The 24337-nt window shown below is 36.7% G+C and overlaps 1 protein-coding gene across 2 annotated transcripts in view; it reads right to left on the reverse strand.

Moving 5' to 3' along the window:
• Positions 1–542: 542 nt before the first annotated feature.
• The window catches only part of CYP7B1 (cytochrome P450 family 7 subfamily B member 1), a 205449-nt gene continuing 181654 nt past the window's right edge, over positions 543–24337 (reverse strand). Inside the window, exons 5-7 of one of the 2 annotated variants that reach the window (XM_073018126.1) lie at positions 18333–18508; positions 3787–3829; positions 543–1792 (exon numbers count right to left, since the gene is read on the reverse strand). In XM_073018126.1, coding sequence (XP_072874227.1) covers positions 1686–1792; positions 3787–3829; positions 18333–18508 — 326 coding nt within the window. In that variant the 3' untranslated portion in view covers positions 543–1685. Of the gene's footprint in view, positions 1793–3786; positions 3830–4862; positions 10910–18332; positions 18509–24337 lie in introns of those variants that run through there. The other variant, XM_073018125.1, reaches the window with a different exon arrangement.

Here is a 24337-nt window from a genome sequence, read left to right on the forward strand (position 1 = left end):
TGTGTGTGTACGCGCGCGCGCACCCGCACGCGGTCGGTCTGCAATGCTCTCACCAGTCCCCGCAGCTGGGCAACCCCTCCAAGACCCTGTGCTACGCTTAAATTCCTCTCCCTCCTATCGCACCCACCATCCATCCTTACAGCAGGGAGGCCGAGACTTACAGAATTCCCTTCTCCACCAACTCGCACTTCTGGTCTAGCACGCAGAAACCGAACCTTTCTACGCGGCCCCGACCTTGCGATTGCTCCAGAATGAGTGGCATTGACTTTTCCAATGTAACGACTTATGAAAGATATAATCATGTGTTAAATTGAATCCTCCGTTTAACTGTTAATGGTGTGCTCTGGGCACATTTACGTATTAGATGCTATGGTAACTAATTACCACTAGAAAAAAGGATAATACACTTCCCAGACTTTGAAAAATAATCATGAGTTCACTTCCCGGCTCGCAGCACATCGTGGCGGCCCTGCCGGGCGGAGCGAGGAAGCGAGTGGAAACCCGAAAGTGTGCTCATGGAATGCAGGAGGTAATGAATCCTGGTCAGGTGAGACTACTTAGTCAAACCTTTTATGAAAACGTGATTCAGATGGAAAGGAGAAGGGGGAGGGAACAACTACACAAAGGTGCCTTTAAACAAAATTAAATCGCAAAACCTGAACATCGGAAACATAAATAGGTTTTCTTTCAATTAAAATGCAGGTAAGACTAAATTATCCACGTGCCAAGCAACTTTACATCAATTAACATTTTTTTTTTTGTTGTGTTGGCAAAGTAAAGAGCCCGGCTCCTGCGCGGTCTGCATTGGCATGTACAACTCGAAAGTCTCTGGATTTGCCAAGCCAATGAGTTGCAGGTTTATTTAAACTCGGCCTTTTAAATCAAACTTTAGACATAGTAGATGGAAAGAGGGAAAGAGAAGGAAAAACACGGAGCCAGTCACTTCAGTTTAACAGTAGAAACAACTCTTAGGGTGAGAGTCTTTTTGCCCGGCAAATCTCTGGCTCTTCTGATCGATCGGTGTTTAGAACCAAAGTTCCAGTAAACAGGGCTGGGTGGGATAACCAGGATCCTGTTTTCCTAACCAGGAGAGTGTTTGTGCTGGGGACCTGGCAGGACGGGAGGAGGGAAGGGGCCGCCTTGCAGCAGGTACAGCAGCCCTGGGTTGCAATCAAAGCAAATGACGTTCACACAGCACTGGCGCCCACCGCGCTGTTTTGCTTGCGCAGTGCTCCCGAAGGGATTCGGGATCTGCATCCGGAGGGATTCGGGATCCGCATCCAAAGAGCACCCCTTCTCTCCGGGCTTCCCCTGGACCTGCGTTTCCAGCCACCCCTGCGGGCGCAATTGCCCTTCAACCGCCAAGTTCCTTGGGACAAAAGGAGAACTTTCAGGGGCTCTGCCTCAAACTGTCCTTCGAGGGTGGCTCAAGGATCGGGTTGTCCCCTGTATGGCAGCAGGCATGTGGGTTCACACGTAGCTGCCAGGCTTGTAAGAGACATCCCGCAGCCGCACCAAACCCGAGGCATCTGCGAAAGCGCCCCGGTTTTAAACCCCAAAGAGCTCCTCGCTTCTTCACGTGGCAGGGAAACTCTTGTTCCCTTTCCCTGAGGTTTTATTTGGGTTAAATTCTACTAATTTTTCTAAATTACTAGTCTTAACAAATCCAGGAGACTGTTTCTTAACTATTGCAAAATTATCAAGTATACTAGAATGTGTGTGTGAATTTTCCTTCTTTCTCTACTCCACTTTTCTCTAATTTGGGCAGTACAGAAATATAGATTAGAGAGCTCTGAAAGAGAAATGAATGGGTTGGGAAGGTTAGACTGCAGAGGAAAAGAGGATTTGGCAGTTATTAATCCTCACCACCCCCAACCCCACTACATATATGATGGACAAGGCTCACAAGTCACCATCATGCTTTGATTGGGAGTTGGCTTTAATTATGCACAATGCGTTATTCTCCTTCTCAGCTTGGGAAAGAGTTAATTCTTTCCCAAAGACCATAGTTGCCCTTGTCTCCTCAACCTGATTCAGAGATGCAATAAAATATGAAGCAAATTTATGGTCTGTTTCAAGCATTTTATTGCTGTATTTTTAAATTCATATATGCACATATAAGAACTATGATCTGTGAATAATTTGAAATGCTATAGAAGAATTATACATTTTAGATAAAACATAACTATATCTTTATATAATTGTCTGAGATTAAAATAAAAAAGAAAAATAGATTTCTAATGTGGACCAAACTGAAAAACTAATGACAGCCATAAACTGTTAACCAACCATAAATTAACATCTTCATCAAATGCTAAAATGGTATCAGTGGTTATATAAAGCAATTATTATTTCTCCTTATAAGTTTTAGAATAAAGTTTAGAGATATTTAAAGGATCCGTTATTTACAAATGTTTCTCAATCTTAAGGATTTCATTTTTTTTATTAGGAGGATGGTTGCATCTCAAATCTCCTGTTAATAGAGGTGTTTAGAGATGAGAATTTAAATTTAAACATAAAAATGTTTCATGGCCTAACCTCATTTTATACATTTATCTTGCTCTGGCAATTACTGAAGAACTTGTGGTAAGGATTTCTCTGTTACATATCCTTATCCACTTTCAGAAAACAGATAAACAATTTCTGATTATGAGAGAGACTCAGTTTTTGTACCTAACTAGTCAAAGTAATTAATCATGCATTAAGTAAGTACAGCTACATTTGCCATGTGCAGTCTATTTCTGCAGTAGTACTATGGTCAAAATTCAGATGCCAGGCTGACTGAGCCGCTGCTCTCCATCTAAGATTTTGATGAAAGGAAATGATTTTTCTAAGCAGGCCTCCACAGAAATGTGAAGAGTTGGGAAAGAAGAAATGATATCTCTCTATTAAATGTCTGATGTATTGGGAAGCAGGGTCAGTTAATATCTGCGTGTAAATAACTTACTTTAATTTCCTTTGGAGAAGCATCATGCATACATCTCTTTAAAGTGCAGATTTCTTAAGAGAGTGAAGTTAAGTAAAATCTGTGATTATTCAACAAAGTAAGCTCCTTTAAAAGTTTACAAAATTATGGTTTATGAAAGCAAGACAATTATTTGGCCTATGGAAGATGTGGGTAGCTCACATACTCAAACTATTTCTGCTACTCTGTTGGATTTACAGCATGTTGTCCCGTGGAGTAGTTGATGTGGATGACTATCCTCAAAGATCAAGAATTAACTAAGATCTTGAACTGGTGAAGTTCTAGGACCACTCCTTAATTTAATTTTCTGCAAGCATTGTTTAGTCTGAGTACCTCCTTCTTGAAAAATAAAAACAATGTTTGTAACTTTCCTTTAAGTCTAAACTTAGTTCAAAATAAAAAGTTTTTTAAAAATAAATGTGTAATTGCTCAGCACGAAGGAAGTACTACCACATGTATAGTTTTCACTTATAAAAATTTCAGTGATTACAAATACTTTTAACAGTATTCCATTTGATAAACAAAACAAATACATTTATAAAACTTTAAATAAACTCATTAGTCCTTGGAATTATGGAATTGAAGTAATTTCATTCAAACCTTAATTTTAATATAAAAGACAAAAGCATTTATTAAAGTTTGGTATCAGGCAATAATGACACAGATTTTTTGTTAACTATGATGGCTAGTTCTTAGAAATAAAAGTTATATATAGTAAATATTCTCTTGCACACAAATAAGAATCTCCAACTAATATGTTTCATGTTTAGAAATGTTTTGATTTTACTCAATGATGAATCATTAGACAGTGATACCTTTACCTGTTATTTCCATTCCTCTAGTTTCTCCTATGAGCACAGTTTGCTGTAAGGGAAGTAAAATGCTTCACGATTATATCTCTGAACATTTACTTTTGGTGTAGTCTGTGATATATCGTGTCTCTCCTTATAAAAGTAATTAACAACAAACAATTAACAGTAAACAGTATCAAACACTTTTCAAAAAACACAGCACAGCCATTGTTTTTTTTTTTTTTTTTTTTTTTTTTTTTTTATCCTGAAAAGAAAATACACATTATTATTCACATGATCATTGCTAATTCTGGAAAGTTCTGCAAATTTTTTTAAGTGTTTTCTAGAATAAAGTTGAAAGCAAAAGATAATTACTTCACAGGTTACCTATTTAGTGACATAATTTATCCCAGTTGGTAAATAAACAATACTGAGCTGACTAGTTCAAATGAACAGGAACACCTTCTAGCCGACTTCTCAGAGTCTCAGGCCAGTTTCTGTAAAATGTTAGTGACTCACACCAGTGTCTCTGAGAAAAGCCCAGTGTCCCAGTAAAAAAATGTATATAGAGTTACTAAAAACCCACATTTCATTTTCATCACCAGCATTCTGTAGTATATGCTTTATTTACAATTTATTTTAGTTTTATGAACAAATAGAATACTGTCCAAATATTACTCAGCTTTATTCATTATATGTGGTAAAGTGAAGAGATCTGCTGATGACAAAGATTACATCTACTGAAAAACTCTCTCCCATTTATTGTGCTTATACTTCTGTCCACACTAATAGTGATTATTAAGAATTGTAACCTAGCAAGGTCAGCCTGCCTAGAATAAACATTTAAAAACTTAGTGATATTTTTTGAGTTTGTTATTTTACAAATAAATAATAAGTTAAAATATATTGAAACATATTCTGAAATAGTTAATGTACTTTCAGGAGAGTATCAGATGATAAGAATACATGTGTATGGGGGCAGAAAATGGAGATGAGGAGATATTCAGAGAGCAAAATTATTTTCCAAATAATTTTCTTTTGTAATCAAATCTTCTGTTACCCAACATGTTCCTAGCAGGACAATAAAGAGACACAATCAGTCATCCTTGCTTTGAAAGTTAATTTATTAAATTTTTGTTGTACATAAAAGAACATTAAGTATTAGGCTTGCAAAGTACTTGCATTTCTTATCTGACATCTTTTAGGACAATTTGATTCATCGTAAATCCACATATATGTCATTTTAAAATCAAAGATAATATTAAACAAATAATTTCAGAAAATTGTTTTAATAATATACAGCACTCCTCTTTCTAAAAATATTTTAAAACATAAGTATTGACAAATTATTACTTATATTAAATTGTGTAGAGTTTTTCATGTATTAAATTTATCTTACTCTAGCAAGTAGTATAAACAAACATTTAAGCCAAAAAGTTCAAACATCAATGATCATTGATTTAGATAAACAAATGAAGTAGAGTAATAATTACTTTAGATAAATACTAAAGAGTTTTATGTGATCATTCATTATAATTTAAAATAGTGCTACAATGTCATCTTGGCTTGCTAACTTTTTCTTGAGTATGTTAAATGAATATCTAATTATGCAATGCAAGTAAATAATAGTTTGCAAGATTGGCAAATTTAACAGGTTAAAAAGTGCACATTCTAAGGGCATGTAATTCTTGTTCACATAATTTTTGCCATTCTTTTATACTAGGATCAAAACCTAGATAAATTTTGTGCTTTGATCTTCGAACAGTTTTAAACTTCTACTGTTAAGTTAGAAGTTGCTTGCAGAAAATGTTACCCAAATTATTTTTTATGATAAAATAAGCATTAAAAAATGTAGATTTTCAGTATGGAAACTCCTTTGCCTTAGTCTTGTGACCCAAAACTTAATTATAAAATGAAGATGAAATAAGGAAGTATGCCAGGAAAGCCAAAACAAGGCAGATAAAAGTTTTCTTCTAGGTTGCTTATAAGCATTGCTGATTTAGTGACAGGTAGCTTTTTCTTAACCGCTTCAGGGCTTTAGTTTCTGCTAACCGAGCATTTCATTACTGTTGGTCATTGATATAAAACAATATCTTGGGTATTAATTATTTATTTCTTTTAATTCAAAACTTAGGTGAAGCTATACAAATGAAAAGATGGGGCGCGGTGGCTCATGTCTATAATCCCAGCACTTTGGGAGTCCGAGGTGGGCAGATCACCTGAGGTCAGGAGTTTGAGACCAGCCTGATCAATATGGTGTACCCTCGTCTCAGCTAAAAATACAAAAATTGACCGGGCGTAGTGGGGTGCCTGTAGTCCTAGCTACTCAGAAGGCTGAGACAAGAGACTTGCTTGAACCTAGGAGGTGGAGGTTGCAGTGAGCTGAGACCACACCACTGGACTCCAGCCTGGGTGACAGAGCAAGACTCCATCTAAAAAAAAAAAAAGATGGGATTTTACAATATACAATACAGTTTTAAAATATTCTGGAGCCTCAGTGACTATATTTGGTTTTAATCATCATGTTATCAAAATACCTGTTGTATATATTTTTATTGTATATAATTATACATAGTGATTTCTTATTACAGACCATTACTTTGATGGAAGGCTAGTTAGAACTAGTGATAAATCAGAATTTTAAAATAGTTTTAAAGAGATGAATTTATCACTTACAACTGCATTTATAATAAATTGGTTTCCTATGTGTTGTTTTCCCTAACAAATAGTATGTTCTTGAAGGGGAAGGGCAATCCAGGGTCTAGCATCAATCATATCTAGAACAGAGAAAATGCTCAATAAATGTTTGGTTGAATAAATGAATAATGAATTAACAAATGACTATAAAAAATGATTCCCTTTAACAAAACATAAGAGCAATTTTTTAAAGGCACAACATTGTTTAAGTATCTTCATTACACTTTGTATTGGTATATTGCATTATCCCATAAATCCATACATGTTACTGTGTTTAATCCTTATAATGAACCCTGATGTCAAAGGGCCTTATTATTTTTATTTTTCAAATGAGGACATTGAAGCACTGAGAGGGAAATTGTTTAATAATAAGCCAGTTATGTCACAGCCAGAATCTGCATCTTTTAACTGATTTATCCAGGACATTTTTTTTTTCTATTTGTAAACACTATTTAGTTACTGGATTTAAGACTGTCACAAGACTCTCAATGTTTTGTTTTGGTTCTACTATTCATTCCTTTTATATAGTCTTTTCTCAACCATTTCATGTATTCTTACTTTACATTTCTAAATTCCTGTACACATCTCCAATTATAAAATAAGCAGAAATCGGAATGGAATAATTTCCTGTGTTCTCTGTGCCTTAACATCACAAAAGTGTACCACTAAGTTGAATTTAAAAATATGGTAGAACTCCCACTTCAGGCAACATGGCAAACTAGACATCCAAGTACAAAAAGGACAGACTATGCTTTGTGGTGGACTAAAGCATAGGGCCCAGGGGGTGTGTGTGTGTGTGTGTGTGTGTGTGTGTGTGTGTGTGTGTATGTGTGTGTGTAATCCAAGGCCTTTGCATAAAGTCAAGAACTTGCAGAGACAACATACTTAGTAGGTGAACTAGAAAGAAACTTTGCTCCACAGAGAAAACTGCCAGTATATTTGCCCGTCTCAATCTTAGCTCTATGTAAAAATACACAAATGAACCCCCAAATATGTCTTCTTTCTATTCCTAATAATAGGGTTATATTCTACCTGATTTAGGGCTAGAAACCACAATACTCCCCACTCCCAGATAATCAAGCTGAAATTTTAAGGTGATTTGAGTTTGGTAGTAGTATCAGCAGTCTGACAAATGCAAATACAAATTCTGTCTTGAGAAATGAACTTTAAATCTAGGTATAAAGATTTTTCAGAGATAAAAATCCAAAGAACATGGGCTCAGTAAACAAGCCATCCCAGGTAACAGAGACAGAAAAACACATAAACTACAGAATTAGAACCACAAAACACCAATGATTTGGAAATATCAGATACAGAATCTAAAATGTTTGCTTCATGCAGTTAAAGAAACGAAAAAGGATGTTGAGTTTATAACAAAGGTACAAGATATTATAAAAAATAACCAGCATATATGAAGAACAAAAGGGAATTCTAAAACTGAAAAATGTAATCATTGAACTTAGCAAACTCAGTGGAATGGAAAACGTGAAGGTTGACAAGCTGGAGGCTGACACTCTGACTCAAAATCAACCTTGGCGACTCTACAGTATGGAGAGGATTGGATGGCTCTGAGGAAGGGACGTAACAAATTTAGAACATCTGAGGGAGAATTAAAGTTATCATGGAATAAATGTGTGTGTGTGTGTGTGTGTGTGTATGGGTGGGGCTTGGGGACAAGGCTTTTAGCAGCCCAGGGCTGAGATGGTTAGGCACAGTAGTGTGAGGATAGGTGACGAAAGAGCTTTTAAGTTCTGCTTTGGCCTTTCTCCCACAACAACTGTCCCACTGACAGTGTCCATCACTGGGTAACTAGATTATCAAAACAAAATGTGTGCACATTATGGAATGCTATGCAGCATTTAGAAGCAATAGATTAAATATAATTGTATACTATGTATATACTACAGAAATATGAATATATCTTTAAAATCACAGCACTTCATAAGAAAATTTGGAAGGATAAAACTTGCAGAAAATAGGTACTCAATATATATTACATGAAAACAGACACATACCAAGACATACATCAAACATATTAGAATATTTGCCTATGATATTAGGAAAGGATATGAAAGTGGGTATTAGGGACAAAACAGAAAAAGTAAATAAAGCCAGAGGGGCCTTGTTAGAACCAACTATAATTGTGTATCATGAACTAAAGAGTATAAGGAGAATGATCACTCAACTCTATGAACCTGAAGTTAAAGCCAAAAGAAGGAAAAAACAAATTCAATGGATGAGTTGGACAGAAGATTAGACATACTGTTCAAAGAAGAAACTGGAAGAGACATCTAAAGAAATTATGTGGAGCGTAAGTTGTAGATACAAAGTGTGGTGAGAAAAGATCAAAGGATGTAGGTAGAGTGAGGGGACCTAATATACAGTGGGAGAACAGTAATATTCACAGAGAGAATGGCTGAGAAGATTCCATACTTGATGGGAGACACCCATGCTCAGACTCAAGAAGCAGCAGGACATGCAAGCATGAGAAACAGAAAGAAACTAAGAACATCAAAGGCAAAGAGGACACGTTAAAGTAGCCAGAGAGAAGAGACAGACCACCTATTGAGTAATTAAACTCACTAACGGCTATCCTCCCTTTACAAGTAACAAGAATGGATGCCTTAAGAACGGGCAATATCTTCAAAGTGTTGTGAAGAAATAACTGTCAATCTAGATTTGTGCATCCAGCAAAACCATCTTTCAAGAATGAGAGTAAAAATAAAGACACCCTCAATCAAGCAAAAATAGAATTTGCACCAGCAGACCTTCACTGAAGGAACATTCAGAACATGTACTTCAGGAAGGATAAAATAAATGCTATACTATCTTATTTACTAAATAAATATTTTGTAAATATTGTCAGTTTCCTTTTCTCAAAACAGTAGCAAATTTCTGAAATATTAGAAATTCCAATTAATGAAGCATGAATTAACTGGACTTTATTACCTGCCTTGCCTGCTTATATATTGCATCACCATTTATGTCAGATGCCATTCATATGGTACTCTGATATCAGAATCTTTGAATCACTGGGCTTGGTGGTACATGCCTGTAGTCCAGGTTCCCAAGGGACCAAGGTGGGAGGATCACTTCAGCTCAGGATTTGAGACCAGCCTGGGCAACACAGTCAGATACTGTCTCAATTGAAAAAAAAATCTTTGAATTATTCACACCACAATGTTGCATGTGTCATATGAAATTACACTGCATAACATGATGTTGTAATTCAAAATAGAACACATGAACTCCAAATCCAAAAGGTGAGACATCAAAACCAAATACTACATCTAGCTTCTCAGTTTATATACATGGAAGCATTTAGGAAAGGATTAATTGCAATGTTTGCATAACCTTTATAGTTTATACTAAAGCCAAATGCTATAATCAATGCCATAGTTATTTCAACATTTGCTGCCATAATAAACCTAATACTAATGTCTAGGGCAATTTCTGAATATATAATAGGTTCTGTGTTTTCTTATACATTAAATCTTATCAGTATCTAACTTGGACATGAAAGGTCTTAAATGACAAGAAATTTTGTTCTATCGAGCCATAGTATACAAAGTAATGAGGAACATTTAAGCATGATTAAATACTGAAGTGAAGTTGAAGCATTTAATCTACTAAAAACCTCATTTAATGCACACATATCCTGGAAATATAGGTATTATTGATATTATACTTGAAGGGAACATTTTCATCCAGTGCAAGTCATGGAAATTTAATTTCCTTCCTCTGTGAGAATTTGGACTTTGTTACACTGTGTCCATTTCCAGCACCATTTTCTAGTAATTCAAAGTGTAATTTTACATATTAGAGAATAATTTGAGTGACTTAAATTCCACAGTGCCCAATCTATTGGTGTGAAGGTACACTTATTATAACACGTAAAAATCACAAGGAGAAACTAAAAAAATAACCACAACCCTGTTTTGAGCTTACCCTTAAGTGGATTTTGATGTCCATTTTCATGCTACCATCCTGTTTTATATTATGATAGGCTTTGTGACTAAGGACAAACTGGACTGATATCAGATCAAATAGAAATTAACACTTTTTAAACAAATAAAGCAATTACATTGGCAGAAATTAAAAAGAAATAGATGAGCTTAGGATGTTTAGGGTAATTTCGATAGATTTGTTTTCTGTCCTTTTAGCTTCTCTAAGATTTCACTTTGTATCTAAATAAAACATCAGAATCTGGATACTGAATACCAAACAACAAGCGGTTGTAGTTTAGTCCTATGGGTTTATCATCAATTATTTCTAAATCAAAATAAGTTAAAAGTATAACCAACAACTGCTTTATTTCCATAAGTGCAAAAAATCGGCCTGGACATTTGCTGGTTCCAGTTCCAAATGGCATTAGGTAACACTTCAGCTTTTTCCCTCTTTTGAAAAAGGTGGTTTTCTTCTTACCATCTTCTATAAAACGATCATATCTAAACTCCTGTAAAGAAGAATACAATGCTAAAATTAACATTTTACATGAGATAGTTTGAGTTCAAGTCCACAAAGTTGCTAGCTCTCTCTGCCTGTCTTAAAAAGCTCCTTTTAATCAGGTGAACACCAGAAAAAGTTGACTGGGTGCAAATTAAGTATGAACTTTCAAAAAACTCAAGTATTACTAGGAAATTACTTCCGCCATATCAAAGTGAAATATGAAAAGCTGTATGACTTTTTTTCTCCGCTTGTATTTTTCTCCTAAGCTGAGCTTCCCAAGTATAGTGTCAATATCTCTATTTTTGCTCCCTAAGGTGCGTCCTGACATATGCGCACTTGATTATACCAATGTTGGATAGAAGGCAAGGGCTCCGGTGAGACCGCCATTGTTACCCGCGTCTGATGAATCCTAACTAGCCACAGGAGGTGCCTAACTGTGGATTCCTAATTTGAGTTTCTCTTATCCCTTCCCCACCAGCTACCGATAGATGAAAACTATTAGTTTAGGATCCAGTGCTGATGTTTGGATTAAACAAATATAAAATAATAAGATTCAGGTAAAACACTAGAGAGGAGCTAAGCCACAAAATCAATGTTTGTTTTTTGATGTTGTAGTTAATTTCTTCCATGAAAGTTCTATTAAAATCAGCTCTTTTTGGGTTTACTCTAGGGTGGCAGGTGTTTCTGATGTGTTTTCATAAATAAGTTATATTACTTTGTTACAGGAAATCATGGGACTGCTTTACCTAGGGTGTTGGGCCTGCCCTCTTAATTTTGCCTTGCTGCCAAAGGGTTATGGTTCAACTCTCACTTGAATTTCTTAGAGGGGACTGAGTGACCTTATTTAAGCCTATGGTGAATTAAGCCATTGATTAAATTAATGTCTGTGGCTTGCATGGAAACGACCAAGTATTTCCTGTAGTTGGTGCTCATTAACATTAGACTTGCTCACATACAACTTTGATATGAACTACATGAAGTCAAATGCAAAAAAGTAGGTCAGATCTAAAGCATTTCAGGTTAAGGTGAAAACCTTGCAATATGTGGATAGATTCTGAATTCATCACAAATGATTTAATTTTCTCACTCAAAGCCAGTGTTGTTAAGGACAGTGAACCATTTCCTTTAGAAGTATTGGGTTTGTCCTTATTTATGTAGAATACTTATTTTGAAGAGTATTTGAGCTTAGAACAATTCTAAGTAGTTCCCATTTCCTTCCAACTTGCAAGTGGATGCAATGATAATGGCAAAATTTATCTGCATTTTTATAACTGCTCAATTCCTGATAAATTTTTTTAGCCTTTTAAAATGTGTATTTCACCATAGTTCTGGGATGTATCCAAACAGTATCTAATCAATGCTCAATGAACAAGGACACCCTTTGTTGACATACAGGGTCACTGGAGATAGAGTTACTAAATATAACTCTCTCCTGGTGAACTTCTTCCATTCCTGGGACTCAGGCCTGCTTGCCCGAGCTTAGTCCTGCTGCTTCCTCCTTCATGCTGACCAATCTGAGGAGATTGGCCCTCTATCCAAGAGTTCCCTGCCTAACCCAAATCAGTTTAAGTGAGCTTTGCTATGATATGATTCGTTAGGAAGCCTCTCACTGTAGCCCCACTAGTTAAGCCAGCAAATGCAAAATGAAAACTTAGCTTGGATTATGACGTTTTAGTGTCTTGATATCATACATAAGCTAGAAATCACCGTGGTTTTCAGGTTCCTCTTTGTGAAAATGAATGTGCTAACCTCCGAGAGGCCATGGTCAATACATGATGCAGGAGTGCTCCTAACCCATGACCTTCAGCTAGTGTTTATATTCAGTGCCCTCAAATTTCTACTCAACGAGTAACACCATCCCTCTAGTTTTCATGACATTCTATTCAATTTTCTCATAGTAAACATCTTAGAAATTCCTATTTGGTTGTTTATTTTATGAAACTAAAATGGAAATGGCCGCTGTCTTTAGCTCTGTGACCACCACCAAGTTCAAAGGGCGCAGGAGCATAAATATATTTTTGAGTTAAAATTTATTTGCAATTTGCTCTATTGCCTAGGCATGGAAAACCTAAGCAAGAACCAATGTTAAGAAGGGCCTGTGTCAGCTGCTAGGGATATAGTTTTGTTTTAGCTGAAAAGGGAGGGGGTATAATAATCTCACCACTGAGGTTCTGGGGTCACAGTGACACAGAACAAACATACAGGAAGCTCAAGATGTATCCATTCATTTGGAAAAACTTAAACTTGGAATTCATCGAGCTGATTGAAATTCTTTACAGCGACCATAATAAGCATGGTGCTTCACAATTGAAGACAGTCAATTAAATGGATGAGAATAGAAAAATCACAAGAGAAGGTATAAGACATGGAAGTTCCCCACTGTTCCTCTAATGATTGTTGCAGTTGACTCCTCAACATTGTTCTTCTGGATAAAATGTGTCTAGGCACTAATTTTGGTAATCACACTGTTCGGGTCTCTGACTGGTTTGGGATAGAATTGTGAAACAATCTGGTCAGTGCTACAAGGGAAAAGTCTATGGGGACATCTAGGAGAAGTCCCCTTTTTGTGAAGAAAATAAAACAAAAAGAAATGGTTGATTATCTTTCCTCCTCTGGACCTCATCATGTGTGACTATGATGTCTGGAACTGCTACCAAGCTAAAGACAGAGCTAACCTTCAGGAGATGGTAGAGCCAAGAAATCCTAGGAGTTTGGAGCTATCACATTTTCTTATTTATCTCTGTATGTGTAAAGCCTTCAACACAATGCTATTCCCATAGTAGAGGTTCCATATATGTTTGTTGAATTACTGAATAAATACATGAGAAAAAAGTATATTTTAAAAACCATTTTCAAGCTTTTGAAGAAAACATAGATATTGAATGAGTAAATAAATATGTAGAGTATGATGAGTCGATGAATATTCAGTGTTTACAAATAGTAGAAAATTGCATAATATTGAAGCGCTAGAAATCAAGTTTGGATAGAGGACACAATTTTCTGGATAGAGAAAAGATTTTGGTATTCGTGACAAAGGAAGATTGCATAACACCCTAATTTGTGTTCTCCAAATACTATGTTTAGTTCAGTTCAACAGATTTTTTTGGAGCACTTCCTGTATGTAAAGCATTGAAGTTATAAGGCATAAAACATGGTCTTGCTGAAGTAGGTGACACACAATAGGATCATGTCTTGAATCCACTCAATTCATAATTTTAGGTATGGGAATATAAATTAGACAAAAGATACGATTTTCTCATAATAAAAAAAAGTCAGTGTTTTGAATGGATGGCTAAGGGGCTACACTGTTGCCCCTGGAGGCAAGATGGCAGAGTACAGAAGTCCCTTTTTATCTTCATGACTTGGGTTCAAATTGGCAGTGTGCTGCAGACAGTTTGACCAGCTTGTCAGAGTGTGCACATCTCTTCCTGACTCTGTGTTTAGGGTCTTCACATTAGTAACATGAAATTGGCCAAGGGGGTAGTTTATACCATGAAAACTGACAAACACTACAAATCAGGGCTCAGAGCCCTGGTTTACCAGCGCACTGATAGTTCCAATATGGTAAGTAGAATTGTGAATTTGTTGGTATGGCAAAAACCTTTTCTCAATAGGAAGCACCTGACTATGAGAAATTAGCTATGTGAGTCCCTATACAGCAAACTTGTAGGAGAAGGGGCCTTTTTATTTCTTTATCACTCACTATACCCATCAAAGTGATTTCTAGATAGTAAATAATTGATACGTGTTTGTTTTCTTTAAGTCTACTAGTTGCACAATCTCTATTCCATTTGGCAATACAGATAAAAAATTATTGAGAGTACCTCCTCATCTGTCGTGTCATTCTAAGAACAGTGGCAATAATCAAAATAATAATTGGTACCACAATTCTTTTAGTGATTTAGAATTTTTTCAAGGGCTTTCACATTTATTAATCATTTTATTATCTCTACAACTCTAAGAAGTAGATAGGGCAGAATTGCATTAGGTTAAACAAAGAAGATCTTTCATCTTCAGAGCTTTTGGGGGATCTTCCAAAGGCTTTGGAATTACATTGCTATTTCACCATGTTTCTTTACCTACATGGTTATATAATGCATTGCCACCTTAAATGTCTGATCTTTTCTCCCTATGAGCCCCACAATGTCACCACGTCTCCCTTTATCCCTCAGCACCTCTGGACCTAGGAAAGCCAATGAACAGATTTAGATTTGGTCTTCTCTATGGAGCTTCTATATAGCTCCAGTTCTGTATCTTGTGTGGCTGAAAAGAAATCATCACTATCTACTACTGAGCCACCTGAATGGCTAACATTACAATAAGTTAAGCAACCAATATTCAGGGAAAGAATAATTCCTAATATAGAGGGTACATGTTGGCAGCTTATAGGCTCAATTGAGTCCCAAAACACCTTTTATTTATCCCATATTGTATTTTAAACTTCATTTTTCCAAATATTTAAAAATTCAGACCTTCACCCAAAAGTCTATTTTTTCAGGTTCTTTTAAATAAAAAATCAAAATGACTTCACCAAACTAGGTCTAAATGCTTGCAAGAGCTGAGGGCTAGTTCAGAAGTAGCCAGCGGTCCTATTTAGATGTCTCCTGGCATCTCCTTTTGCCACAGTACTTAACACTCCCAATACTATTGCTATATTTATACACAAATCACTTCTTTATTTGATCTATTTAGGCCCAGTACATATGTTAATGTGCAATATCTGTCTTGATTTAAAATTATAACTGAAGCATATTTTCACTTTAAGTACATTTATCTATCCAAGCATCCCCTTATTTATTCAACTTATGTGTACAGCCTCCTGTGTGCTAGATACTGATAATATGGAGATGGGAATGACATAGTCCTTCCTCTTCTAGAGCTTACAGCATATGGAAGCAAGGACAAGTAAATAAATAATTGCAAAATACTGTGTGTTATACCCCACTACAAGGGTACACACAGGCCACAGCGTGAACAATGGCAAATTCTCTGAGGAATGAGGTGGAAATCAGGCACACTGTCAACGAAGAGGTGATTAGGTGATTCCTGTGGAGTAATTTGGAGCCTGCTGGGTGCACAAATAAGAAGGGGCATTCTAGGAATAGGGAGATGCAGGTCCAATAGCTCTCAAGTATGATGGAAGACCATGGCCTGTCTTTGGAATGCCAAATTTTAGAGTCTTTTGGAGCTTGGAAATTCTGAAACCATGCCTTGTTGGGCTGGGAGAATCTATGTTCTGCTGAGGCTTTTGTCTCTCTGTCTTCCAAGAATAATTATCCCTGTATCTGCCTTCCTTATATTTTTGGCCTAACACCTATTGCCTGTAATCAACATCTGAGGTTTGGTCTTCTCATTCAAGGTGTGTTGGATACAAAAGGCAGGTAGTGATGAATGTGTCTCTGATGAGCTCCTGAACCATGCTCTCAGCAACAAATGGCTCATGGTAGACTTTTCTAGAACTATGTCCTTTTCTTTACTGTCAGTATATGGTGGCTTGGGATGGGCATCTATTTTAAGGACATCTATAGCATCTACTTATTGCCATATGAAGTTGTTAAGAAACAAAGGAATACTCGATATGTCTGAGAGTGGTAGTCACTCAGAAAATGTTTATAGAATGAATAAGACCTTCCCAAATTCTATAAAACTGGTTCTGAGCTATATCATTTTTTTTTTCTGTGCCAGGACTTATCAGCATTCTCCAACTAATTTCAAGGAAACAATGGTGTGACAATAAATTAGCCAGTTTATTTTAAAATTATTCAGGCATAATTGGCTAATGTTAAATCTAGTAAATAATAGAAAGTGTTCATCAACTCAAGTTAAAGCTACTCTAATGATGCTAAATCAGTATTCACAATATTGCAATTTTGTTCTGCCACAGATTTTGTATGAGGCAAGCCCTTCTGATTACTATTTGATTTATTATGTAAAGTTTGGGCATTGCTATTGAGTATTCCAAAAGAAAAAATTATAAATTAGCATACTTTCGATTTTTAACTTTGAGTTTTAAGTTCCTAGAAGTCTAAATCAAGGTATTTTCCATCATGAGGGTAGGAAATAAGAGGAGTCCAAAGCATAGTGATATAAAGACAGTGGTAATCTGGTAAACATTTATTGTTTCTTGATAACACTAATGTTAATTTTACCATCATGATATGAATAATAAACTTAATGACTAGTGGAATAATCACATAATGAAAATAGTAAGTTGAAGTTAAATAAATGCATAATTGTAGATAAAAATAAAAATTAAAAATATTTTCCAGATATTGGATATTGGCTATTCATTTGCCCTGTTTATTGAATATCTATTTATGTATATAATTTTGTACTTTGATATTTACAAAAGTGGAGATAAAGCTTGTTGTTTGCAGAATGTTCCTTCACTTGCTAATACTCTATAACCTATTTGTTATTGTCATTCACACAATGCCCCCTCCTTCTGAAACACACAGAAACTACATGTACACTCCCCCACACTTAAGTCATTCACCTTTGCTGCTGAAATAAATGTAAATTTTCTAATTGTATTTGAATCTGCTCTCTTCTTGTTAATTTTCAAAATTCAACAATGTTGTAATTCAGCCTGGATGCAAGCATCTATCTTAGCAACTAGATTTAGAGGTGGTCCACCTATGAATTGCTCAAAAAGAGCAGGAAAGTTTCCCTTTGAAAAAAAGGCATTTTACACACAAAAACTGCTGCAGCAACATTACTTCCTGAAAAACACACACAGAATAGGACTGCATTCAATTTGCATGCAGGTGGTGAATCTCTGAAGTGGTATTAAGGGATGAACCAGGGTGGATTAATTTCCAGTCTTTGATATTCATTAACTCCAGCTTCAGAAAAAAACACAAGGAGATGACACAATTACCCTCAGAGCTTCACCCGTGAGCAGCAGCTTTACAATCTCAAGTTCATAATGCCATACTAATTGATCAAGAAGGGGCATATACCTTTTGTAAGAGGTGGAAAAGTATACGGGCTTAACTACAGCAATGATACTATCTGACTTTGGAACAGTCAACCTCACTTTGGAAACACTTAGCAAAATAGTTATCATCATTTATTCTCTAAGCCACCTTAGCTAGCCCTCCATGGTTTTCAGTAATTCTCCACCAAGCAAAATACAATTTTGGCCAAAATGTAATAGTGGCCCAGGCGCAATGTCCATTTCATTTGAAGCAACTAGCATTTAGTCTCATCACTATATTTCTCTTTATAGATCATGAAACCTTTCAAAGATATCCTTAGGGAACACTTCAGTAAAGAGGAAAGCTTTCTTATTAGGAGGAAAAACAGAAGCCATCAAGCTGTCTCAAACCTCTACTGGAACAAAGTGGCAAAAGGAAGAGAGAGGGAAGGAAGAGGAATGTGCCTGCAGGATCTAAGAAGTAGCAATTATAGGCTTGATGTTTACTTACCTCTGGAGCTTCAAAGATTTCAGGGTCACCATGTAGGATTGGAGGAAAGATGGCTACCAAGTCTCCCTTTCGCACACAGTAGTCCCCGGTCTCTGCACTGAGAGTCAAATCCTCCTCAACAAAACGAATGGTGGTTGAATATGAGGACAGTCGTAAAGCTTCAAAAATGGTGCTTTCTGAAGGAAAAAAAAATGATAGATTATTAAGATAGGGCTGTTCCTGAAAAGTGCTCTCAGTTTGCAATAAAAGCTCATTACTAATAGCGTTGATTGAAAAGGAAACTGTTTCTTCATCACACACATTGAGCACCAAGAGGGAGCCAAAGGTGGCTTTGCACAGGATGTGAGCAGGAGCGGTGGTCTGGTTCCAGCAAGGCTTAGGGGCATCTCACAGGTAGAAGGCATCAGTGTTGTACCTGGGCAGAAAGTCATTAAGATTTTGTAGGAGAGGATGATCCTGCTAGAGAGGAATGTTGTGTTATGGGTATACATGTTTGAAATTAAAACCATATCCCAGTTAAAATACACAGCTGGTGAGTCATTCCACAAACCTTTAGAACTCTGATGCTTTAAAGTCAGGCTTAGCCATTTAATAACCACTTAGGCAGTTAATAGTAAAGTAATTGTAGTAGTGCTTTCTGAGACAGCTTAACACTTAATTTATTTTATGCTAGCTGTAAATAAAATGTGAGTCAACATTTGCTGGAAAATTTTAAAAAGGAAAACATTTTTAGAGGATTCAGAAGAAAACCACATTTTCCTCAGCATCCAGGGAGAATAACAGGCACCATCACATCCTGGAAGATTCCAGAAGCCGAATGTCCTTGCTTTCCCAATGGCCTTCACCTTTTGCTCCTAGCACGACAGATTTTATGGCTAATTTCCGGCAATTTATCCTGGCAGTTTGAGGAGGAATTCCTTTGGGAATAATATGCATAATTTGCATAAATCATTCTGATAGCATGCATATCAGCGTGTAGCTCCTGTCTAGGTCTGCATCTCTCCCTTCATAATCAAAACTGACTATGTTTCCACCAGCGTGAATGGGTCCTAGAATATAAAGCTTGATTCTCTCTAATCAGCAATGTGAAAAAAAAGCCCCAAATGGAGTTATTTCCCCCTTCACATGATAACAAATGGTCGTGTTTATGACTTGCAATTTAGAAATCACACACACACACACACACACACACACACACACACAGAGACCAGTTTCTCAGTGTTCAGTAAAGCTCTGAAACACAGAGTACTCAATTATTAGATTATTAAAGGCAGGCCCATCCGTGAGGGCTTGCATCAGCCAAAAATAAAAATAAATGTTATTTCAGTAAAATTTAAATCTATGCACAGCCTGCATAAGGCTATCAAGTAGCTTTGGGTGCTTTCTCCCAGGAGGTTTTTCCTTAAGCATGCATTTGTCTAAAGAAATGAGGCTGCGGTCAGCTTTGTGTGGCCAGTGTGGTGATTCAATGTGACGTACAGTGAGGCAGTGCATATTCTCTTGGACTGCCTTCGTTATTATAATCAGGCAGAGTCAAATCGGTTTGTTGGTGATGAGGCCAGAAAAGAACTTTGGTTTTGGAACATGGGGTCTACTGCAGATAGCCACAAGGCACCTGACACGATGGATTTCAGCTGGCAGGGCACTAAGGACCAACGTTTCTGTGGTGAAAAGCAAGGGTCGGCCTCCCATGTACTGCTGCTGGCTCTGTTGGAGCAACAATAGCACAGCATCATTTTAGCTTGTGGTGTGAAATGGTAGCTGACATATGTAGCAATGCTGTTCACCCAAGTCCAGTAGGGCTGTGGGAAGAAGAAACACAAAAGCAAAATAATTGTGGGATGGCTGCTGTGACAGAGCGGGCATGTAACAGTCCGAATAACATGGTCAAATCTGATTGGCTGATGTGCTCTCGGGAAGCATGGCAGCTTGCGCCCACCGCAGTATCACAAATGACAATTGGGCAAGCATATCTTATGTAGAAGTTAATCACAATAATGGAGCGCCAAGTGTGGCTTAGCGGTCAGATCGTAAGTGACAAATCTGTTTTACCTTCCAGTACCAGTTATGTGTGCGAGATGAGGTTGGCTCTCGCTCTGAGGGATCATGCCGATAATCATTAGACGACAAAAGTAATGAGTTGCGTTATTATCAACAATGGAGAGTAGAGCTTACATGGCTCTGCAGAATAACACCCAGACACAAAAGCCAGCAGCTTTTCCACCAGCCCCAGTACAAATGCAGGCAGAGCTATACGTTGAGAAGAATGACAACTGCACAATAAAAAAATTGCAGCCTCTACTTGTAGTTGTCATAGTTGAGCAGACACCAGCCAGTGCCACTGACAGACCAGCTGGGCCCTGGGAGGACTTCCATGCTGCACCAGGAGGTACAGTAAATTATCCTGTACGGTAGAGCAACATCTGTTTCTGTGCTAGTGCCGAACAAACAAGGCAATTTAAAGCATACCAAGGGATAACCAAGCAACAAATGAACATGACCCTCATTTTTTCCCCCTTCTCACACATGAGGTGCTAAACTTCTTTGTGCAAGCACTCCATGAAAGAGAAGCCAGGTTTTTATTTGATAAGGTGTTGTCAGAGAGATTTTACATGTTTCCAAAATGGAAAGAAAAAGCTTATAGTATTGTTATTCTTAGAATCTTCCCCCTTCTATCTTAATTTCTTTTATACCAAAGCTAGCACTCAGTTCTCAATTCGCTCTAGAATTAAAAAAAAAACTTTCCATATACTTATAAATATTCAGTCTTTAAACCTAATTTGCTATACTTAGTTCACATGCCTTCAAGCATTTGTCTTCCAATTTCCACTGAATAAATGCGTACTAATGAGAACTAGAGCAAGCTGCTGAGGCAAAGCTGGGTGACTTGGGTCTGGCCTGCCACCAGCTTGTGATAGGCGGGCAAATTGAGTTAAAATGAAAAGTCTTGTCAGCTGAAATTCAACATGGTAGCCAAACAGCAAGCTGTCAATCATCCAGCCAAAACAGGGGACTGCAGGTAATAAAAGGTCATTGTGAGTCATTAATGCACTTGGCTTTCATATGGAAGTTAATTTTAATTAAAGAAGATCTCTATCTGTAAATGTTTTATAAAACTTATTGTGTATAATGGATTGTTAATTTATACTAACATTTAGCAGGTAATAGGACTCTAATTATTAGAATGCATTGTCAAAAAATGGCCATCAAGAACGCAAATATTTTGAGATAAAATTTACACCAGGCACCGCAAGGTGCCAACAACTGCAACTGTGATTAAGATAAGGTTGCCTGTGAGTTGTTAAGAACTGAGCTTTACTGACCGGTATACGCTAGGAAATTGGATTACAAAATTCTCTCTACGATCTCACAATTCAGAGCATGCACTACATTCTTCACCTGGCTAGGGAAGACTTCTTTCTCTTTTCAGAATACAAAACTATTTTGATTAAGTATCCCTTCTAAGTGAGATGCCAGGGAATGTCTTGAGCTAAAATCTTTTACAACACAACTGTGAAGGAAAATAACAAATAAAAAATTATGGTTAAAAAAGGCATATACATGTTCTCTTTTGCTCTCAGTTCTCAATTCTGGCTCTAATAAGGGACGGATGATTCTCATTTGCAGATTTAAAGCACTAAAGCAGCTCATGACAATCAATAATGCATGTTACAGTGCAAAAACAAATAAGCATATCTGGGTTTCTGCCTCACACTTAGGCCCTGTCTGTATATGTGGAATGAATGTACTGTGACATGGCCAGGCTGTTAATTTGGGTCATCTTAATGATTGGTGCAGGCTGGCATGCCATTTGATTAGCCATGGTGATCAGAGGATAGCAGCAATGGATGGAGTGAAATGAACAGCCAGGCCCTGCTGCAGTCACTGGGGCTGAACACTGGGTGATCTTAAAGAGAAGGTGGTTGTAAAAGGGGGAGAGGGGTTGGATATGGAGGTGGTGTGCTCTGGAAGGTGTGATGGAATGGAGTGAAGCTCATGATGTGTGTGTGTGTGTGTGTGTGTGCATTTCTACATAACTATCTTCAAGACAGTTGAGAAGTTAAATAAGAAATTGTGATAATCATATAATTTGAGGTGAAATAATTAATCTTTGGCTCAACAATTGTATATCTTAAGTAAGATTAAAAATAAATCTGAATTGGTACAAATGCCTATCTTCACTCTGCATCTCAGACACAGTCTTTGGTTCACAGATAAAATACAGACATGTAAATTCAGCGTTCATATATTCCATAAATGTTTATTAAGGCCCAACTCTGCTCGGAGCACTGAGCCACTGTTGCTGGTGTGAAAAAGGAACACAGCACATGGAATTGGACTTCATGGACAATGCAATCTAGGTACTTCAAAGTTGGAAGATACATATAAACAGGAATGCTCCCGAGATCCTACTGAAGATATTGCACAGTTGCTTTTATTTATTTAATTCACAAATAAAAATTGGATATATTTATGGTGTACAACTTGATGTTTGGAAATACACATACATTCTGGAATGGTTAAGTCAAATAATTAACATATGCAATTACCTCACATACTGATCAGTTATTTGTGGTGAGAACACTTAAAATCTACTCCTTTGGTAATTTGATACTACACATTTTCTAACCAGATAACTCCAATGGTAGCATTCAGAAAGTCCATTTTAGTAGAAAGCTAGTTTTCATATTGAAGTGAAATTTTCCTCCTTTTAATTTCCACCCTTTATAAAACACACAGACCAAAAAAGTCTAATCATTCTTCCACATAACAACACTTTCAAAGTATGTAAAGACAACTATCATGCCATTTTCTAATTGTGTGTCAGAGATGATACATTGTTTAGCCTTTGCCATACTGGATGAATTCAACTAGTCAATCTGCCTCTTAAGACTTGGCACAACCAGGTGTGTACTATTTTAGTTGGAAAAAGTAGAGAATTATTCATTTCTGTCCCTAGACACCATGCTTCTATTACTATTTCCTGCTAGCAGAGGAGCAACAGATTTTTGAAATAATATCGCTATTGTTTTAAATTTTCTGATATCCCAGAGATTATCAGCAACCCTGGATGCCCATTAGAATCACCTGGGATTGTTTAAAAAATAAATGCCCCATTCCAGTCTAATGGAATCAGAACCACTGCATTAACTAAAACCTTTCAATTAGAGGCTTTGAATCTTGGCTGCACATTAGAATCACCTAGGGAGCTTTTAAAGCCATCAGCCTGCACCCAGACCAATGCAATCAGAATCTCTAAGGGTAGGGCAAGGTATGCAAAGTGTTTAAAGCCTCCCAGGTGGTTCCAATGAGCAATCAAGGCTGAGAACTATTGCTCTAAACCCTTTTCTGCTGAATCACGTTTCTCATCCTATTCTTACAAAGTTGATATTTAGATCTAAATACAATAATTTGCATTTTCATTAAAGTTGTTTTTCAATCCTTTCACATTCTGTTTCCAGCATTCATTATATTATCTAACCACCTTAGCTTTGTGCTGAGCTGAAAATTCGATGAACATCAAAATCATTATTTTTCACTCTTTAACTGCTGTTTCCTTATATTAGATAGAAAATTTTCACTATTTACATCCCTGAGTTTCTGATGTACCTCTTTGTAGAATATCCTGCCCCCACTTCCTCCAGTTAGAAGTTCCTAAAGTTATATCTTCTTTAAATCCTCATCAGAAGAGAGGATGTTGTTAAACTTCACTATTCTCTGAATTATGTAAACTTTTAAGCTTTCGAATATACAATTATTTTATAATATTTGAATGATCTTTTTCAAAATAACACCCATAATCTTTATAAATATACCACACTAATATAAAATGTCCATAAGGGAAACTGTGGGAGGGGGTATACAGGAATGCTCTCTATTATCTTTGTAATTTTTCTATAAATCTGAAACTATTCTAAAATAAAAAGTTCACTTATATTAAAAAAAAATACACATAAGATTCTAATGTGAACCTCTAGCTCTACCCTTACCCTTAAACCCAACTG

This window comes from Chlorocebus sabaeus, chromosome 8 (genome assembly GCF_047675955.1).
Source record: "Chlorocebus sabaeus isolate Y175 chromosome 8, mChlSab1.0.hap1, whole genome shotgun sequence".
In the NCBI taxonomy this organism is placed as follows: Eukaryota; Metazoa; Chordata; class Mammalia; order Primates; family Cercopithecidae; genus Chlorocebus; species Chlorocebus sabaeus.